This window comes from Balaenoptera ricei, chromosome 7 (genome assembly GCF_028023285.1).
Source record: "Balaenoptera ricei isolate mBalRic1 chromosome 7, mBalRic1.hap2, whole genome shotgun sequence".
Taxonomy (NCBI): domain Eukaryota; kingdom Metazoa; phylum Chordata; class Mammalia; order Artiodactyla; family Balaenopteridae; genus Balaenoptera; species Balaenoptera ricei.
The window spans coordinates 51225479-51247783 of record NC_082645.1 but is presented as its reverse complement, the minus strand read 5'-3'; the positions used below and the strand labels follow the sequence as shown (position 1 = coordinate 51247783).

The window sequence follows — 22305 nt, the reverse complement described above, 5'->3', positions numbered from 1 at the left end:
CTGCCCCTGTATCTTGATGCACTCATTCATTACTTATGTAGCAATCATCGAATACCTATTTTGTTCCAAGTTCTGTGCATAGCTCTGGAGGGAAACAAAAAAAAAAATTAGGCAGCATGCCTGTCCCTAAAATGTTTATTTTCTAGTAGGGAAGACTGTTATGAAAATCAATAATAATAGTTACCATTTCTTGAACACTCACAGTAGCCAGACACTGTGGAGACAGGCTCAGTAAGGTTAAGGAGTTTGCTTAGGTCACAACGACAGCCAGAATCCAAACTAAAAAACCAAGCTCTTTGCTTCCTGCCAATTAAATCATCTCAGTATCAGGAACATGTGCTCTAAAAGTGTATAAGCAAGGTACAAAGGAAATGTAGGGCAAAAGAAGATAATCAACCTGCCTGGGGGTAGGCAGAAGGGGATGGGAGACGACATGGAGGAGACTAGAGCAGCCTGGGGTAAGTTGTCATATTCGGGGCAGCATGAAAGCATGTGGACCCTAGGAGCAGAGGCTGTGCAAAGGCATCTGGGGTGAAGAGCTTGGAGCCTGCAGGGTCTGGGGGTACACCGGACTAGGGGTTGAGGCAGAGGCACGATGATGAGAACTGAGGTTTGAGATATATGCTAAGGCTCAGGCACCATTCTGAGGAGTTTGACCTTACCTTGTAAGACACTTAGAGCTATTTCAGGGTTTTAAGTAGGAAAGAATTATAATGAGATAGAACTATCTGTTGCCTGATGAGGTCAGCTGTGGGTTGAGCAGGGTGGAGGGCAGACGGGAAGGAGAGCAGAGCAGCAGGGTCTCCAACCAGGAGGTCAGGGCAATGGACCTGGGAAACCCGACATGACACAAACTAAGGCAATAATGGTGGAGAAGAACAAGAGAAGTCAAAGAACTAGAAGACAAGGGCTGAGGGGGTTACTGTGAGAAGAGCAGGAGTCTGGAGTGATTCCCAGGTCTCTGGCTTGGGTGAGTGGTGCCACTAACCCAGGGAAGAACGAAGGAGTAAGAACAAGCTGGTGGGGATAAGGGAAAGATACTTCTGTCCTTGCTGAATTGAAAATGTGGAGGAACTTGCAGGACGGCTTATGAGTTACACATCCAGGACAGAGCTCTAGGCAAGAGAGGTAAATGTTCTAATGTAGCTATGTAAAAGTTACTATCATAAATACAAATATGTGAATGGAGATAGCTTTCATTTATTTTATTACAAGTACAGTCTTGTTTATATTGCCACAAATTGCAGCTAAAGAGTAGAATTCATATCTCACTTCTCTCTGTATTTTTCCCTCCCTAGGGACGGCAACACATTGAAATGAGTACCACTGGCTGGGTTGGAAGAGTAAGTTGTAAGAGTTATGGGGTTTTCTGTCGTATGCATCAGATACTCAGAGCTATTTAATATGCAGATATACCAAACGAGGCCTCTATGTTATTTGCTATTAACAGAGACAGAAGTTGACCTTTTTTCACGTGATATTTTAATGCGCCCTGTAGAGATGTCTTTTTGTAGAGAATATACAACATGCTTGGTTGGAAAAAGTAAAAGGACAAGTGAAAATTCAAGAGAAGAGCAGATAAAACAAAAGACATATTCTAGGCAAATTCTAGCTTCTGGAAAGTTAAAAAGCAACCGTTGCTGAAAGGCAGCCAAGATACCAATTGTCCTCGTTGACCTCAGGTTCGAAGTTAGGCGCTTCGGCGGCAGAAAACACGGTTTCCGCCCTCAGCCTCTGCACAAACGCAGGGGACAGGACTACCCCCAGCAGGGACGCAGTGACACTCAACACCACACCCGCTATGCACCTCTCTTTGGAGGAATCATACACACGTGGGTTCACACTTTACTATACCCTGGATGCAGAACTTTCTCCAAGGAAGCACGTGACCCTCCGTGACTTCCCATGCCTCACGCTACACCTTGTGCAGACTTACCAGCCACGTTGCTACAAGCTGGTGGCGTGAAGCAAACCGACGAAGGCACTGAAGCCATCATGGCACCGTGTGTGAAAGAGGAAGAATGAATCGCCCCTAATTTGTACGACCACTTCTATTAAGCCCCTTTAAGAGGGAAACAAAGTGACATAAAAAACGTAAGGATTTCTCGTCTTCCAGAACACAGAGGTGCAGCTCCCTGGTCCAGAAATGCGACCCCTTCCAGCTGGGCTCGGAGCCCCCTAGCATTCACACGTCCTTTTTGTTCAGGCATTGATTGGGCAGAGGGGAGAGGTTTGCCAACATGAAAAGTGGTTTCCTCCATGGCAAGAGACATGCTACACTTCCTCACGACTCTTTGAAAAAAATATGTTTTTTCCTCTCTGTATTTAACCAGACAGATGCCACTTTTCACACATTTCTACTAGGCACAACTCCATCCAGGGGAAACAGGGAAATGTATTAAAAAGATAAGGCTGTGAACACAGGTCTAGAGAGGGGAATGTGTTTCCGAGCTCTGTAATGAGAACACCAAGTGTACTGCACGCCTCGGCTTGCTCCATAAATGCATTCGTTTTGAATCACTAAATAGAAGAGGGAAGCATTTTTCTTCCTTCCCAAAATGGGAGCTGATGAGCGAGGAAACAGCGAGAGTGAAGTGAACCAACAGTTTTAAAAGACCATCTCCTACCTGCTCTCAAATGTAGTAAGGAAATCGAAGTCGTCAAGAGATATATTCCTTTCAGGCTGGGATAGATCCCCTTCTGCTTAAACGACATTATGTTCTGAGAACTATCTTTTATCGAACTGTAAAAAATGGAAATTTTGTTCTATATTTCCATACAACTATTTTTTTTTGGGTAAATTGTTGATCCTATTTAGCAAAATGGAAAGGCTTATAATAGAGACGATAGCTATATGAACGTTTCCGTATGAAATATACGACAGACATTCCTTATGGTATCTAGTCCAGAAATGATTAAAGAGTTTCTAAGTCTGACTTTCAAAAAAATTATGTATAAGAAACAGGGGGGAGGGGAAATCCCTCAAATTACAAACCACCTCCAACTAGAAACAGTCAAAAATAATATTAGTCTGTTTCAAGAGAGCACGTTGCGACATCGAGGAAATTGACTTCTTAGAACTGAAAGGCTAATGCTAATTTTCTCACGCTTATATCAAGACACCATAGCGTTATTCTCCATAGACAGAAGATGCCTAAGGGTAACAATAACCACTGCTATGTGCTGAGTGTCCTGTGTAAGCCTCTTCATGTTTATTCTTTCATTTACTCCCCACCAAAAATTCCCTAGGAGTTAGATCTTTTGTCTGCATTTTCTAGGAGGAGAATTTTCTATTGAGACCCTCTGATTGCAATCGGCAAGTAAATGAAATATGGGTTTTGAGCATAGGTGTTGGGAGGACTTTCTGAAGCTAAAGTTGTACTGAGATGAGGCTAATGTGCTTTAACATGTTTTGTGTTTCCTATTATTTTCTAGTTTAGGCCTGCAGAACCTCATTTTACCTCTGACGGGAATAGCTTCTACAAGATCATCAGCAACGACGAGGGCTACAAACACATTTGTCACTTCCAAACAGATAAGAGAGTGAGTATTTTTAAATAATTTATTTCGGGTTGATCTCCTTTTTTTGAAACTAACTTGAAGTGGAAATCATTTGGTAAAGTCGATCACTATGTACCAATAATCAGACGAATTCAAATACCCCAGTGGTATCTGTAGTAAGGTAGGATGGGGAAAAGAACCGAGATTATCCCAATTCCTGATGTAAATGATTTAATCCTCCCCTTAACTTTGATCAGAGAGAGAGTCTAATAAACCTCTTTTTTTAAAAAAATCCCATCAGAATTGCACATTTATTACAAAAGGAGCCTGGGAGGTCATTGGGATAGAAGCTCTGACCAGTGATTACCTGTAAGTATTCTAATAATCAGTAGTATATCAATATATTTGTCATAATCATGCCATTCGTTGCCCAGAAATAAGGAAAAATCTTCTACAAATAAAGAGTAGTCTATTTGGAATGTGTTCAGGACTTTTTTCTTTTTAACATACGGAAGCCTTAATGATTTTCACATATGTTCAGCAGACTTGATACCATGCCACCAAGCAGCTCTACCTCTTGCTCTTACCTGCTTTGCATTAGAAGAGCTGGAGCCTCTTTTTCTTAAACGTCTTGGAACACTGAACTAGCATGCAGGGGCATTTTGTTAAATTTCAACGGATACTGGATTTTCGGAAGGCTTGGAGAGGCTATTGTATTTGTCCATGTCTCGGCCTTACTCTTTGGCGAATGGAAAGCTTTTCAGAGGCTGTCAACTACCACACATGAATTGATGGGATAGGGAGTGTTGTTTTTCATTAGAATCTTAGGCACTTTTTATAATTCTTTATTGGTTTCACCACGGAGGAGTTTTGCCATTGCTCAAAGCAGTTTTTGAAGGTCCTGTTTAGAAGTGGCTCTGCCACTCTTAGGAAGATGGGGCTCCTGCCGCCGAGTGGTTTGTGTTATGAAACAGAAAATATGGGAAACAGTGTAGATAAATGGGCTGTCAACTTCAGACTAGTTGTCCAGTCATATTATTCTGAAAGAAGACTTTCTTTGAGTTTTTCCTTGTCACTCTAATTAAGGGAGTAATCCCCATATTCAGATATTTTAGTCTGTTAAAAAAAGAATCCCCTATTTAGAGATGATGGGGGACAAATGGTTTCTGAGGATGAGGGGGCAGGGAAGAATGATAAAAGAAGAGCAAGCACTAATGCACATGCACTTGTGTGAACACTAGTGCTTGGTGTTGAGTTAAATGGAGCGTACTTGACTTTTTCTTAAAAACAGAATTAATATATTTCATTTGTTTTCTTCCCAGATACTACATTAGTAATGAACATAAAGGAATGCCAGGTGGAAGAAATCTTTATAAGTAAGAGTTTTATCGAGTTGTGGACTTGACCTTTTAGCTAATGAACAATTTCTGGCTCTTGTGTTTTTATTTTTTATTTTTATTTTTTGCCTAGTCCTAATATATTAAATTGGAACTACTATCGAATGCTTTTATTCCTCGCTAAACCAACCCACATGTCAACAAAAGAGCATGACTTTATTAGATGCTTTGTGATATTTCCAGACAACGGGAGGTTTGAGGTTATTATGAATTAATTCATGCATTTTTTTCACATTTTAAAAGTTTCTGAGTATTGCTTTGGCATTCTGATATCTTTGAAACTAGAATACGGCATTATTCAATTCCTTCTTTCATTTTTCCTTTCATCAAGTACTTAACTTCCACCATTGGTTTTACAGAATCCAACTTAATTACCACACAAAAGTGACGTGCCTTAGTTGTGAGCTGAATCCAGAAAGGTGTCAGTACTACTCTGTATCATTTAGTAAAGAGGCGAAGTACTATCAGCTGAGATGTTCTGGTAAGTATGAACCAAGGACAGGGAGGGAGAGCAGGGTGTACCCCCAAAATCCCTCTCGAGTAGCTCCCTACATCCCCTACCCTCTCTGGACAACCTTCTTACCACCCTCCTGGCTCAGTGTCTCCATCTCTGAAGCCTTCCTTTCAGTGCCCAGTTTCTGCCCTGCTCAGTTCTCTCCTATTGAATCTGAGTTCTTGAGATCATGTAAGTCCTCTTCCCTTCACTCATGTATAAGTGGTGAGCTAACCATCTCTCCTTCCCCTTCTAACCAAGAGGCTTGCTTTAGACTGAAAGCACATCCTAGAGCTTATGTATGACAGAGGCACTTCATCCTTATACACATACATGCTGTGCATTTTTTAACACAAATTATAATTTTATGCACTTGCCCCTTGAAATGAGAAAAATGTATGTAGGTGGTGCCTGTGACTCCACCTGCTCACAGCTTCATCTTCTGTTGCTATTGTTATTATTGTTTTCTTTATTATAAGTGAAGAAATCTGGACAAGGAGAGACAATGTGATTTCACAGGTCACGCAGCTAATAAGAGGCACAATGGGATTCAGACACAGGCCTCTGCTATTAACACTAAGCTAGATTACTTCTCAAAATGAGAGAAAAAGTCTGGATATTCTGAAAAAGAACTGTGAATTGCCAAAAGGAGGTCTCCAAACCATTTATCTGAACCTTTTTTTTTTACTGGCACATTTTCTTTAATATCATATTTTCTTTGTAGTTCTTTACTATGGCTGTTTCCAGTCACCATTTCTTGGGCACCTGTTTTATATATACTAGGTACTGTGCTCAAGTTTTGTATTCATGATCTTGTTGATCCTTTAAAAAGAAAACTCTATAATGCAGATATTATTATCCTCATTTTACATGTGAGGAGATTGAAGCAGAGATATGTTATCTTACGTCACAAAGCAGGAAAGCCAGGGATTCAAACCCAGGTCCCTCTAATGCCTCCACAGTGGTGCTGATCAAATGTAAAAATTAATATCATGATCCAAATGTATCAAAATTAAATAGCTCACGAGATAGCTTTTTCTATACATTACCTTCCACTCTGCAACTACCACAGTTGGGATAAATAGTGAAGATCTGAGTGTGTGAGAAAAAACACTTTTCGCGTGCCAGGAAGGAATTGCTTATCCAAGTCGGGCACAGTGCAGATGTGCTGCCTGGTCCAGGACTCCGCAGTGGGGGCAGCAGCGGAGGGAAATCTGCCCTTTGGGGGCCGGGGAACCTGGCTCTGGAGCTCCACCCTAAGGGGGCGGGGCCTGAGAGAGGTTGTAGTACTCGCTGGACCTTGGTGTTAGAGTTGGGAAGGATAGCGGCGCTCATTGGGTCTGGATGGCTTAGTCCACAGATGAGGAAATTGGACTCAGGCATAGTAATGTGCGCAAGGCGCCCAGCAGGGTCAGAGGTGCATTTTCTGTTTCGTTCTCCAGAGCCCTGTGCCTCTCCGGTAATACTTCTCACACTCAAATTGCGTGCATGTTAAGGAAAAGGGAAATCAGCTAACACTTAGTAAGCTTCTTATCCAGTGTGATATTCATTCTATCAAAGCTAAATGGTGTCAAAATTGTATCAAAGTTAAATGGTAACAAACGCTATTTGAAAAGTATGTTATCTTCTTTAAAAAAAAACAAAACTCTAAAATATATTTTTCCCTGATTATGTTAACAGGCCCTGGTCTGCCCCTCTATACTCTGCATAGCAACAGCAATGATAAAGGTACTTTCTCACATTTCACCCTCATTTGCTTTTCAGGAAAGTGTGTGTGAATAGAAGCAACATGCACTTAGCACAATGGGATTTTCTTTGGCTTTAGAGTGTCTTAACAATGACTTGAACACAAGGCTTATAACCTGAAGTACGTGTAGTCCCATCAGTGAATCGCCCACTTGTTTGTTATTGCTTTGCACAATCCAGATTCTTCACGTTGTAACAAATGACTGCTGTCTCAATTATTTGTTTAGAACTGAGAGTCCTGGAAGACAATTCAGCTTTGGATAAAATGCTGCAGGATGTCCAGATGCCCTCAAAAAAACTGGACTTCATTTACTTGCACAAAACAAGTAAGTTAAATTTCTGTTGGAACATAACTTTTCATGGAAACACCAGTAAAAATATAACTAAGTATAAGTTTATCTGACAATGTGTATTTTATTTTATATGTAAATCTAACGTAAGGTTATTTTTCCATGAAATGTTCTGTCACAAGAACCACTAGTTTCACTTTTTTTTAAATTTAAAAATACAGTACCATTCTATGTAACATATATTAAGAGGAAAATATTTGGAGAAAATGCATTATTGCTAGTTCAGTCTCATCCCATTAGTAACTCTATTCTACTATTAAGTATTAATTGTGTTTTTAACTTAATGATATCCTAATATATTTTACCTTTAACCCAAACAGATTTAAAATAACTTGTATTAAAAAAATAGGGTTGGCTATAAAATGTTGAAACTTCAGTCTCAGGACAGAAATCTTGAATTTTTCCTAACCTCCTCCCCGTGATAGGCCCTGGCCTGGTGGCCTGATCATGGATTATGTTCAGGGACGACTAAGAACAAGGGGTTTCTTTGAGTAGGAAATCTTGTAATTTTGTTGTTGTCGTTTTTATTTGTTTGCTTGCCTTTTCTATTAAGGGCTAACAACTCATAGGGGAGGGGGAATCCATCAGGATTGATTTATTTTAGATTCTTTTTAAAATATAGGATAATAATGGAAGAAACTCAGGTCATCCAATTTTAAATGGCAGGAAAAGCACAGAGAGTAGAGGGTACTTTTGAAGAAGAGCTTAGAGCAGAGCTACTGAAACTGCAGGTGCTTATGGATCACCTGGGACCTAATTAACATGCATATTTGGAGCCAGCAAGTCAGGGTAGGCCCAGGATTCTAAGTTTGTAATAAGCTCCTATGTGATGCCAATGCTGCTGGACCTTGAATCTGGCTTGACTGGCAAGCGCTTAGAGTTCTGGAGAGAGTCCTGGAGAGCTATCTGGACCGCCTGGTACAGAAGGTGTTGAATATTAAGATGTGACATATTAAATATTAGGATGTGACACGCCCCACCCCCCAAAGGAGAGACTGTGCATCTTCGAAAATATAGGAAGTGAAACACTCCCAATCAACTAGTGCTGATTCAAACAAAGGGGAGATCAAGTGCTGACTTTGGCATATTTATTTAAAACATCATTATCAACTGATAGTTTGACATTCTACTCAAATATAATAAAGATTAAAACTTTTGTTCTCATAAGCACATTTAATCAGAAGGCATAAAATAACCAGCAAAATACAAATTGAAGAAAAATCTATCTACATAAAGATTTTACTCTTAAACTTTTATTTTTTCCTCAACTAAAATAATTATAATAAAAAACAAAAGAAAGATAAACATAAGGAAGAACAGCTCTAGAGATAAGGATTTTTTTCCATACAGGTTAGATCTACTGAAGCTGGAAATAATCTTATTAAAATATGAAACAACTCTCTTTCTTTCTCTCTCTTTCTCTCGCTCTTTTTTTTTTTTTTTTTTTTAAAGATTAGTCTAACTAATTAGCCTGAATTTGGGAGCAAAGGTAACCGATTTATTATTTAGGAACAAATTTTATTAAACTGATGTTAAATCAAGCACAGAGAATTAAACAGACCTGCACAAGATCGTACAGAACAGTTTGCCCCACATAAACCTGATTTCATTCTGTGAAACACAGAGCTGAAAATGGGAACTCAGCTTTACGGTCTGGGATGGCAAGAAGAATTACAAAAATGTTATTAAATCAGAATTTTAAGATAGAGTTAAGGCCAACTAAAAATCCGAAACATCTTCAAAGAAATTCAAGAAGAGGAAAACATTTTGGAGGAAAACTTAGAACATAAGCCATAAACAAACTAGATAAGTAGATCAGATGCCAAAGAACAGAATCATATAAACAAAACATCAGCAATTCTAAGATGCCCTTTTATTTTACAAGGCACCAATGTATTTAATAGATCCATTAGAAACAACTTTATTGTTTTAAACTTAAACTAGTATTTTAACCTGAAAGAGAATATTTTTATATCTGAAAAACATGCTGAATCAAATCGGTTCAGTTTCTTTTTCTATTCTAATTTAACAAATTGCTAAACTCTACATGTTACTTATCACTGACAAAGATAAGGAACCGAAATCATGTGCTAATAAGTGTTCTTAATTCACTAATTAACCTTTCTGTTTGTTTAGAATTCTGGTATCAGATGATCTTGCCTCCTCATTTTGATAAATCCAAGAAATATCCTCTGCTAATAGATGTGTAAGTATCCAAGATAAGGGAATAATTTAGAAGTTAATGATTGTACATCTTTTGCCCGGTGCAGCTTACTGAAAAATAGAGCCAAATGCATCCTTTCTCTCTTCCTGAATCATTGTAGAGCAGTTTTAATATTTCTTCTTCCATTCTGCAATCGCAAATCCAAACCTGTGTTTTCTACCATCTTTCTAATGGAGAAGGTAGACACTCTTCTTCTATCACAATGGCATATGGAGTTTGTTTTGATTCCCCCCCCACCCCCCCGAACCCCAAGGGAATTCCAAAGAGATTCTCAAGTCCCCACGTTCATCCTTACTTCACGGACATTTAAACAAGCAATAGATGGGTATTAACAGTCTTCACAGTTTCCTTATCTCCAAGTTTGCCCAAACATCTCCCATTGGTAGCCTTTAATTCATTCCAATGTCAGGTTTCTCTTTCTTTAGATCCTGAAATATGCCTGGTATTTTCCATTCCCTTTTTGGTGAAGAGAAGATGTGATACAGGAAAGTATTCATTATAATTCAAACTTCTCCAAGTCCTAGAGAAAGTTCTGAAATCACAAGTCTTTGAGCAGTAAATATGAGCTCATGTGAGGTCTAAATATGGCATCTTTGTAAAATATTTTTGATAATTACTAGGAATATATTTTACTTCAATCTTTCCAAAATTGCCCTGACCTCACACATAATGCCACAATGCCACTCTTCCTGTCCCAACTTGCCTCATTTCCTTTATTCAAAACAAAACAAACCAACAAAAGTGCTGGGTGCCTGCTGCATGCTAGGTAATTTGCCTTATTTTGTCCACACAGCAAGCCGATGTGGTAAGTTCTGTTGGGCCCATTATACAGAAAGGAAAACTGAAAACTCAGGGATACTTTCCTGTTGCTACTAACAAAAAAAAAAAAAAAGAAGGGATACAGATACTAGCATCAGACACAGCCTTGTTCCACTGTGTTTACAGTTCCATGTAAACCAAACATAAAAGCTCAAAGAAAGAGAAAGAGGTATTTTAAACTTCCAGATATGCTATTTGATTCTCATTACACTAATTTAGTCAAGTTTTGACTACAGTAGCACTCACTTGCTTTGGGCCTTAGCCCCAATTCTAAATAACAAGGATCCTTTACCTTTAAAAAAGAGTGATATTTTGACACAAGCGTTTGTTAAAAAAAAAAAAAAGTGATATTTTTATATTCTTGGACTCCCCAGTAAGTAATGACTAGATCTCCCCTTCATTAGGAAAGTTAAAAAAAATATGGTAAATTTGGTACCCATTCTTTTCAGTGATTTTCCTCTTCATTTTCATATATGTCTAAATCTTTGTTTTCTATTTTTAAAAATGATGTTGTTTAATCTTACAGGGTTAGGTTACTTGATATATAGTTAATATTAAGGGAAGCTATTACTCTACCAAATATAAGACCATTGAAAGGACCAAGGCATTTCACATGTTAAAAAATGTTTACTTGCCCAAGAAATTCATGAATGCCTTCTTCTTTTTAAAGTTAGAATGTTGCAAAATCTAGTGTAAAATTAAAGTCATATAATATTTTGTTTAAAACTAAAGTTCTTTTGACTGCCATCCCTCAGGAAAGGGAGGAAAATGTTAGCAAAGTGGTCCAAGCAGGCCTTGTCCAGTCCTGTGGAGGAGAGAGTGAGCAGATGAATGGGAGAGACGGGCTGAGGAGGGAAGACTTATCGGAGAAGATCTGGGTCCAGGAGTCCTGTAGGTGGTGCAAAGAAGACGTATTTACATGAGATCCAATGAGCTGTAGGGAGTGTCTCTTGATTAACAAATGGAAATGAGAGGGCTTGATGGAGATTGTACACACAGCTGTGTATGGATAAGTTATAGCCTATATGAAGAATGCAACTACGAGGGAGTTAAACTCGTTAATAAATAGAATGCCAAACAGTATACCCATCTTCCAATGTAGTCTATTTCTTTCTCCTCTGAAGTTTTAAGGAATGGTGTTCGTTCATACTTTGGCCCATTCCACAGTGCCTTGTGGAGCCTTAGTCAGCAGCGCTGTGCTGGGCACTGTGGCACGTGCAGTGCATATCCTACAGCAGCCAAAGTCCTTCAGGAAGCTCCAACCAAGGAAACTTGTAGTCTAGGAATGCTCAGTCAGAAAGATATATTCAAAGCTGTATTTATTGTCATCCTCATGGTTTTTTCATAACACAACTCCCCTATCCCAATTATTGGAATTTTTACTTCTTTGATCGCCAAGATATATACGACTTAGAAACTGTTGGCCTGTGAAGTCTGTGTTTGATAACAGTTTTCAAAGATAAAACTGATGGGCCTCTTTGGAGGAAACACACAGCCATTATAGTCATGTTGCCAAGTTTTAGAGGACCCATTGTGGACACCCCCGGTGGCTGGCACGATTTCAGGCTCGTGATCAGGAAGACGTACACTTCCGGTCCACAGGGGATAGAAATGCAAGCGCTCCTCATTTGCTTCAGGAAAACCACAAAGGCTAACAGTTTGGGATTTTTCACAGATATGCAGGCCCCTGTAGTCAAAAAGCAGATGCTGTCTTCAGACTCAACTGGGCTACTTACCTTGCAAGCACAGAAAACATTATAGTAGCTAGCTTTGATGGCAGAGGAAGTGGTTACCAAGGAGATAAGATCATGCACGCAATCAACAGAAGACTGGGAACATTTGAAGTTGAAGATCAAATTGAAGCAACCAGGTGAGTGACTAGGAGATGAATTCAAAGGTCATTTGATTTCTTTCTCCCTCCATTTATATTTTAAAGTTGTGAAGTGTAAAGAATTTAAAGTGTCCTGGGATGAATCTTTCATTCTTGGGCTGGATTTTTAGTGAAGATATTATGTTTAGACTTAGAGAGTTGACATATGTGCTACCACCTTCTAGGAATTGGGACTCAGAATTCATCAAACACATGGACAAACTGAGGGATAAATGTACCCCTGAGTAAACATCTAACTAAACAAGCAAGCCACCCCTGTAGTCAAGGATAAGTAGAGGAGTTCGGTGTACATTTACCTTGGAGGAGGGTGACAGCTATGAAGTCCTAGGAGTGGCTCCTACATTCTGCTGAGTGAGGGTTACTCCCTCAATTTGGGAAAGTTGTGGAACACGACCGTTGTCACTCACAATTATAAGGGCTTCGTTAAGGATGAATGACATCAGTTATGAGACTATAAATAGATGTGATATGGCTTAAGAAAGATTTTAGCCATGAATGATGGTTACCCTGGAATGCACATGTAACATGCAATGTTTTACCTGCATTCTCATTAAAGCTGCACAGCAACCCTGAGAGGTGGGTGTTCATACCTTACACTTCAGGTAAAGAAATGGAGGCTCTTAGGTTAGGTAATTTGCCAAGACTGGTCAGGATCTGAAACTAGGTCTCCCTCCAACTTACATTCAGTTGCATTCAACTGGTAAATGGGAAATGTAGTCTTTGAGTTTCTATAACCAACTGCATAGATGTCTGGAAAGCAAAGTAAGTTAGTGATTTTAAATAATGTTGTGAAACCATCAACTAGGAAATGGAGAAAAATTGTGAATGATTAAATGGTTGGAGGAAAACGCCTTTAAAAAAAGGAACAACCAAAGAGGAGAGAAGATGACAATTTATTAAGTATCCCTAAGTCTGTTACATCAAAGTTAATGATTAGCTATCATCCTCGAAAGTAAAAAAAAAAAAAAAAGGTTAGATAAGAGAGAGGATAAATTGGTTCAGGAGTGAGGCTTTGATATTTTACAAACACATTTTCATTTATCCAGATTGGTCCTCTGTGAGAGAGGGCATGATTTCCAGGTCTTCTCAAGTCTAAAATGATAGAATTGTGTTATCCACAATCTACAACTCCGTTTAAAAAGTAATGAGCAGCTGCTTTTCAGCAACTAAAAGGAACTAAACACAACAACACAGATGAATCTCACAGACTGTTGAGTGAAAGAAGCCAGGAACAAAAGTGTATGTCCTGCATGACCCAATTTATATTGGTACAAATTCAGGTGAAATTTTTATGGAATCCAATAAAAGGAAGACATTTCTTTTTTTCTTCTTTCAAAGAGAGAAATGACACAGAGGCATCTGGGTGATAGTAATGCCCTATATTTTGGTTCAAGGTATGCTCACTCTGTAAAGGTTTACCAGCTTGTACAGGCATGATTTGGTGCACATTTCTGTACATATGTGTTCTAAGTTTAAAAAGTTTGCGTGGAGTGGATAATGAGTTGAAAACTATTTACACTGAATTTTTTTCTAATATTGCTTAACTCAGGGCAGTCTAAGACATATATCATCCATTGAAAACAAAGATTTTTAAAGTCACATATAAGTCAATGCAAGGGTCCCCTTCCTCCCTTGACACTACAAAGTTAAGGGCCCCATTTGCTAGATTTTTTTTTTAAAGTAAACAAATTACCTTTTGATGTAAGGCTAAGATTAAGAAATAGACGCAAAGAACCTTTTTCTCCTTTCTTTACCTGGATTCCAATCCTGAACACAATTTAGTGACAAAAAGACTTCTTAATCCATCAAGGAAAAATTGCTTCTGATTTAATAGCGCTGAGCTAACTAATCAACACCCATCATAAGAAGGGATGTATTTAGAGAATGGTGTTTAAGTTCTCAGGTAGGGGGCCCAGAGACATTTCTAAGCCCTACCCAGATGTTCTACACACCTCTATACTTCTCCATTGCAGGGACAGCCTCTCTCAAACTGTAAAACATCTGGAGAGATTTAAATTCAATTATGTAAAGGAAAGTGCATCTGGGCTGCAAATTTTTATATAAAGCTGTGAAAAAAACAGCCAGGATTTGTTTTCTGTGAAACACACACACACACACACACACAAATTTTTGATGGACTCCAACACAAGTAAACCGTGTTCATCTGGCTCTTAAGTTAAAAATGATAGACATCGATCTCAGGTGTTTATTTGATTGCTGGCAGCAATTAATCTTTGTTTCTAATAGAATGAAATAGAGAACAAATGGCAGGGTTTCTCACATTTGTGCAGTTATCTTAGTTTTCTATACACAGTGTGATACTAATTCGTGGACTTGTTCCATGTATTTTAGACAATTTTCAAAAATGGGATTTGTGGATGACAAACGGATTGCAATTTGGGGCTGGGTGAGTAGTTTGGCTGATGAATCTGTATGCCTTTCTTAGTGAATATAACCCAGAGCAGGATAATTTACTTTTGTTTGTACATATTTGGAGGTGAAAATCATGTCAATCATTTCAATCTAAGAAGGTCCAATGTCTTAAGGTTTCTGGGCGATGAGTCCCCCCCAGGCTTATACTTTTGTTTATTACAATGGGATAGGGAGGTGAGGAAGGGAGAAAAAGAGGAAAGGAGAGAAAGAGGGATAAGGGGAAAGAAGGATAGAAGGAGAGAGGGAAGGAGGGAGACTTTTTCTCATGGGTCCAAGTCAGTAAAGATTTAGTGTTTATTGCTTTTTGGGTTTTGGGAGGTTTTTTTTGGTTTTGGTTTTGGTTTGTTTTTTTTCTTCAATTAGTACTGCCCAGCAAATTTTCAATACTTTCCCCCTTACACCTACCAAGAAGAGGGACCAGGGCTCTGAAAGTGTAGTCTTTAGATACTACCCAACTAAGACCAATTTAAACCTTCTCTACCATGCTTTCTATCTCGAAAGAGGCACAGTATATAAAGATGTGAGAAATGTGGAAACTGCGACTTGCTTACCATACGTCCTTAATTCCTTTACCTCCATAAAAATAACTGTTTCCATTTCTTAGTCATATGGAGGGTATGTAACCTCAATGGTCCTGGGAGCAGGAAGTGGCGTGTTCAAGTGTGGAATAGCCGTGGCACCCGTGTCAAAGTGGGAATACTATGGTAAGTGATCACTCCCAGGTACAGAGTTACTGAGTGTGAACCTTCACATTCCAATGACAAAACCATTCCTTTTTGAGTTTCAGTGTTTCTACAGCGAATAAACTGATTCACCTTAGAAGTACTTTATGGATACCTGTAATGAAACAGTCTCACTTATTCTGCCATTGTGAAATGTTAGATGGTAGTAAATGCTATCTACACGTTTAGTTACCAACCAATTCTGTTTTCTAAATGTCTTATCAACAAATTCAGTTTTCCACATTTTAAAACATCCCCAATGCTACAATTCTTTAGATAAACCCTTCCTTCTTTTTATTCTAACTTGAGTTTGAAGCTTCACATATTAGATCAATTAGAAAAGTATGTTATCTCTTTCCCTTCAGGTAAAAGTCAAATATAAGTAGGACTTTGGGTGGAAAGAAGAGACTAGGGCAGGGGAATTCCTGGGGGTTTTGTTTCCACTGTCTCTGAGTAGGTGAAAGCCACTCTAGAATATCCTGTTCACTGCTGAGAAAGTATTGTTCTATCATACACATGTAAGGTATAATTCCCAAGTGGGAGCGGGTAAGCAGTGAAACACTAGGTAGGGGGGAAGAGCCAGAGGTGGTGAGAAGATGAATTATTTTCCTGTATCTCTTCCTACCCCATCTCAAGTCCTTTATTCAGTATAAGGATAGAATCATTCATAATGAATATGGTCATTAAATATTTAATGTCCTAATATATCGTAGTACCAGTCCTGTGGAAAACTCTTCTTTAAAGCCTCTCCAAGTCAAGAGAAGCCAATGTGTAAAAGAGACAACCCTGCCTTTTAGTTAAATAAAAATTGGAGAACATAGTTAGGATTGATCCTCACACAATAGATTTGTTTTCATATAATACTTTCCTGCTTAATATTAATTGTTCTATTGGAAGGCTTGTTTTTGGAGGCCTCTGGTGGTCAATAAAGTAATAGAAACAATCTTTGTGAGTTTGGAACTACATAATGGTAAGAAGAGAACTTTATTAAACGTATGAGGACCAACCTAACACTTGGGAACTTTCTAGAATTCTTATATATGTGCAAATTTGAACAATATTACTCAAAAATCAAACTGAAGGAGTACATAAGTGGTATTGCGAGACGTACTTCTAAAAGTTTACAACCACAACACTAAGCATTCTTTAAATAGTATTTTTAAAATTTGAGACCTTCTTACACATGTAAACCTGGTTAGCATAATAAGAAAGGGGTATTATGTTCTAGGACAAGAAGAATTGTAGCTGTTTGGGGAAAATTTTATTTTGCCCTTAAAAGCTATTTCCCCCCCCCCCCCATTAAATGTATAACCTAAGTTATTCATATTTAAATGTTAAAAGATGAGCATTTTAGGAAAATCTTATATTTTAAAAGTGTACTTTAAGATACTATATTTTCTATATTAGTGTCCTCTAGATATGTAAAATTGCTTGTAGTCTGTATTCACTTTAATCAAAATGATAAAATATTGCTGTTACTCATTTTGGAGGAAAATATTTTGATTTCCATAGGAAAAGCATGAGCAATACACATGGAACAACTAACACTAGTTATCAATGCAGTTTTTAATCTCCAATGCCAGTCATTCACAAAGGGTTAGGATGTTGTTTAAGCTTGTTATTTTGATGATATATTCTTCTAAATAATTAATTAAATCAATATTGAAATACCGGTACAATTATAGTGAAATTCAAGCCATTAACCTATATAGCACAATGGAAACATATTATACTTATTTATTTACTGTAACCTGGTCATGTTTCAAAAACAGTTATTTCAGATTTTTAAAGTTATATTGGAATTCAGCCACAGTAAATTTTCTCACTGATATTTTAGGAAATATATATATACACACATACATATATATACATATATATATATATATATATATATATATATATATACACACACACACACATACATTTGATATATGATTTAATTTTTTAAAATTAGGTCAAAAATATGTTTAAATATCCAAAATAACCAAACCCACAATGCATATGTTTTTCTGCCATATCTATAGATAAAACAGCTTATGTCACTTCAGCACAGATACTAATGTAATCTGTTTCTCAATACTCAGCAGACATCAGAATGGAGGCCTCATCACAAAATGAGAGAAAACAGATGTTTCACTTGCATTATGATGGAGTAGCTGAGCCGTTATAGGGTTTTACAGCAAATAAATGATAACTGAATTCTTTCCTTTCGATCTGTCTCCCCCCCCACCAAAAAAAATATATATGATTTAAGTAAGCAACCAGTAATTGAAAATTATGAGGAGTTTCCAGTAGGAAAGAGAGTATCCTAAAGTAGAGCATATACTGACTGAGGTCAGGACCAAGAAATTCAAGACAATTGAGACATTAACTGACTTGATAATCAAGATCTTTGAGAGGGTCAGATGATAATGTAGAGTCCTTATCACTTAGCACTTCCCATTTGACTTTTCTGCAGGCGGGCTGTTGATTGGGTTTTAGATCACCTGGTTTGATCTCCCTCTGCCCTCACAGGAAGGGCTAAAGGAAATGGGCTATAGGGCTGAGTATGGAAAGGCAGGTGTCTGGCTGCTTTAACAAGCCAAGTAGAGATGATCTGGAGGAGATACTTCTGAGGGTAACACTATAGACCTTTGCACAAGTAAAGAATATGAAAGCATATAAAGTAACCCCAAAAAAGGGAAAAAAGTTTTTATTGTATGAATTGTTTTTCTTTTCTCCATCACAGATTCAGTGTACACAGAACGTTACATGGGTCTTCCAACTCCAGAAGACAACCTTGACCATTACAGGGTAAGAGATGGTGAACTAGATCCATTTTATAACCTATTTATAAGTGGTATAAGAACATTTTTAAGTGTATCCATTCCAGAAAATATATATTTTTTATTTCCAATGAAATTCTTGTTAAAAAGAAATAACACAGGTGGTTTAGAGACACTCCAATAGCTTCCCGTACTATATTCTGCATAATTACAGCCTTTATCGTATGCTATATAGGTCACAATATGCGTTCATTTGGAAATACAAAGCAACACCAGATAATTACTTTAATTATAAAAATTTCAGTTCAGAAAACATGTCAAATTCAACGTATTCCTTTAGAGCCCAGAAGACTCTCTAAACCTTTAACTACATATTCAAATTTCTTATGGTATTATCATAATTAAGTTGTATGTACAAGCCTACAATTTTCTAATTCATAGCCAAATATGTACAGTTTTTTTCACACAAGATTTGAGTAAAGCAGGTGAGGTGTAGGTACAGGAGGGTAATACTCTGAAAAGCCCTTGAATCCAAATTACTGAATAGCATCCGCAGGCTGGTTGCCTGATGGAAGAGCCAGTGGGCAGGTTGCTGTGCGGATAGGCCGTAGCATCTGAAATATGGTCTGGGTGTAGCCATCACTGGCGGCCCCCGTGTGCTAGTGCGGGTGCCACCGCAAAGCCAGGGCCCTCTCTTTGGTGGCAGCCTGCTGCAGCTGGAAGTGTCAGCCAAAGTACTAAGCACCCTTCCAGCACATTGCCCCCCAACCAGAAAAAAAACACAACTTTCCTGATTCTGTCGTGTAAATTGAAAACCCTGAAACATACAGATGACAAGGTCAATCATCTGATGTTTACATTCTCCGGAGGATATTCAAAACTCCTCCCAGGATAAAAAGAAAACAATAACCCATACAATTTAAGACCACAGTTTCTCCTCATCTGTGCCACGGCTCTCAATGCTTGGGCTTCCTATTCATACATCGCTCTGAGCCATATTTGTACATTTTTGTAAGCTGTCATCATTATTATGGGTTCTGAAGCCATTTGATCAAAGCACAAGAAAATGCAAATAAAACTTCTAGTTTTGCAAGATATGTACAGACAGTTTCGTTTTACCTCTTCCTTTCAGTTTTATTTAGCAAGGCTTGTGGGGGAGGGGCGGGGAGGTGTACGCGTGTGTTTGTGCCTGGGTGTGTGTGTGTTTTCATCTCTTGTTTTTCAGTCAAGATAGAAAAGTAACAACCTGTAAAGTGTGATGTACCAATCATCTTCCACTACAAAGCAGTCCCGTAATGAGGTTGTCCTTATTTCTGCTGAGTGTCCCACATGATACTTTGGACTCAGTTTTTCCCATTCTTTCTCCTCCACATCCAATAAGCTGCTTTAGACATCCTTTCCCTGCTCCATAACCACATTGCTGCTGTCACATGACTACCTCCTTTTACAACAGTAACCCCACGGGTCCCCCCTTAGCTTATCTTTCTGCACTCCAGCCTGTACCACACAGAGGTATGAGGTTAACCCTCACCCATAACACTTTCATGGACTTTTCCTGTACAAACTAGTCCAGCCCTCATTCTTTAACCAGGTGTTCAACACCTTTCTGAGAATGGCCCAGGCTACCTGGAATGTTCACTGTTCTCTGAATATTTCTGGGCCTTTCCCTTTTGTGCCTTTGTCCTCTGTTCCTCGACCTGGAATGTCATTCCCCCTCTGTCTTCATCCACTAGGAAACTTGTCCTGCTCGCCCAGAAGACTAGCATTCTCTCTTGACTCCCATGACATTTTCCTTGTATATCTTTAATCCTCAATTTATTCATCTTGGACCCATAGTTAGTTTGTACTCCTTTTCCCCCTCTGCGGTATTATTAGTCATTCAAGGCTTTGCTCAACCTTGTATTCTTTGGATCACCCAGTATGAAATAGAAACCTTAGAACCTTTTTTGATTTAATTTTAAAACTTTTTTGAAGGGAAACATTGTTATAAAAATTATATGTCTCCATCATTGCTCTCATTTTACAGCTGGAATTTTCTTGCTAGTGACCCCACCAGGATCCCTCCTGTAGTGTGCCATATTTGGGGCATGGCTAAAGGGTGTTCTCAAATATCCTAAAGTACTAAAAACTCCCAAAACATCAGAGGTGTACTGCCCGGGACCCTCATCCTGACTCTAGAAACTGCTGGATGATGAGTCAAAAGTTCATTTTAAAAATCCCATTTTGAAAGTCTTTGAACCTAGAAGCACAGGATCAAGTCTAAACCTTGACATCCGAAGAAGTCCGTGGCACCTACCCTACTGCACTTCAAGAACATCAGCCAACAGCGTGTTTCCTCTTCAACCAGCCCTCCCCCTAGAGGATAATTAGTTTTAATCTGCCATGTCAACCTGTATCTTTCTCCAGATTTTCCCATAGGCTCCTCATTCCCACACCCATCCCCCTCTTCTCCAACTCTACCCCCCACTGAGGTGGCCATTTTCATCTCTCCCCTTAGATGTTCTCTGCATGAGGTAGTCATGTAAATAGAAGTCACTTCCTCCTACCGATGGCAATACACGAACACTGGGAGCACAAAGTCACTGTCTCACTTCACTGCACAGATGGCACCCGAGGACTGTTTAATCCTTCCACGCCAGGAGTCGGGTTTTCTTGGCACAAAATTCATTGCTGGCAATGGACACATTAAAACTGCCAGTACCAGGGAGCTAAAGGTTCCCAATGTGTTACTCAGAGGAATTATTTGGGTGGGCGACAGTTAAGGTGGGTAGGAGAAAGTGAGGCAAATGCATTCACTGTATTGTTTCCGCCCTGTAAGTTGCATCCTCAGAAAGTGGAGAACTGAATCTAAGTACCTATATTTGGTGCACAGCAGGCTTTAGAATAAAGCTGCCTTCCTTTGTTTTTTAAATGAGCCTGTGCTTTTGTCTCTGGCAGGAATACATTCAAAGATTCTATTTTCCTCCAAGGCCCCAGCTGCCCCTCTGGACCCCTGTCTTCTTTTACTTCTCTTTCCCAGGTTGTTTTTATTTCCTCCCTTTCTCTCTCCTTCTCTCCCTCCCTCCTTCTGCCCTCTTGGAAAAGACAAAGGAGACAATTCTTTACTGGCTTTCGCTTCTTTGTGCATTTCCGTAGGTCAGGAGGAAATATTTTGAAAATGAGTCCCAGGTAGTCTAGACTATTGACTTTCTTCAGCACATCCAGGATAGGAATGATCGAAGTGTGTTTTAAGCAAGGTCCTGTGATCGTTGTACACCTTTTCAGCTATAGAATCATTATCAGTAGCCAGAATTACAGCCTTTGGAAGAGAATGTAATTTTTAATAAAATTCAAATGAGGAGAGGATTCATTTTTAAGTCATTGATGACCCAGATTTGAAAGAATTTAGACAAGCACACCAAGAGAAGCACATTTTGTGAAATAAAGGTCCTACTTACTACTTAGGAAAGGAAGTTGAAGGAGCCATTTATATACGCAAATGGAACAGGCAGGGATGTCATGTATTGTTGTTCAGCTTGTGCACTGCTGGAAGCTAGTCTATGCTTCATTCTCTAAGGCGTGCACCTCTGGGGCTGCATCCAACCGGAGGGAGTGCCTTTTCTTATTCTCACAAAGCTGCCATATAAATTAGGAGACCCTGGGACTAAGGCTTGGACCCAATGCAATGACACAAACAGTGACTCCATAAGACTCTTTTTGTAGATAGTCACCTACCCACTGCCGAGTGGAAGGGCAGGAGCACGTTTAAAGGATACCAGGGACTCAAAGAGGAAGGAAGCTGTTCATCTCCCTGAAACTCCAAGAAGCTGGTCCCAGAAGCTCTAAGTAGGCAGGCAGAGTGGAGGGATGACAGTGTAGCTAATAAGCAGTATAAGCAGATTCACTGCCGTGAGTCTCAGTCCGATTCTCAGTCCACAGCCGACAGAAATGGCAACAGAGTTGAGCAAAAGAATCAGATAGACAA

General features: G+C 38.9%; 1 protein-coding gene across 3 annotated transcripts in view; it reads left to right on the top strand.

Moving 5' to 3' along the window:
• DPP4 (dipeptidyl peptidase 4) overlaps window positions 1–22305 on the top strand; it is a 77505-nt gene that overhangs the window by 46097 nt on the left and 9103 nt on the right. For all 3 annotated transcript variants that reach the window (XM_059927986.1, XM_059927985.1, XM_059927984.1), the window contains exons 12-23: window positions 1299–1343; window positions 3436–3543; window positions 3803–3870; window positions 4824–4877; window positions 5258–5379; window positions 7072–7119; window positions 7365–7463; window positions 9624–9693; window positions 12206–12400; window positions 14774–14828; window positions 15459–15558; window positions 18305–18369. In XM_059927986.1, the coding sequence (XP_059783969.1) occupies window positions 1299–1343; window positions 3436–3543; window positions 3803–3870; window positions 4824–4877; window positions 5258–5379; window positions 7072–7119; window positions 7365–7463; window positions 9624–9693; window positions 12206–12400; window positions 14774–14828; window positions 15459–15558; window positions 18305–18369 (1029 nt within the window). The remainder of the gene's footprint in view (window positions 1–1298; window positions 1344–3435; window positions 3544–3802; window positions 3871–4823; window positions 4878–5257; window positions 5380–7071; window positions 7120–7364; window positions 7464–9623; window positions 9694–12205; window positions 12401–14773; window positions 14829–15458; window positions 15559–18304; window positions 18370–22305) is intronic.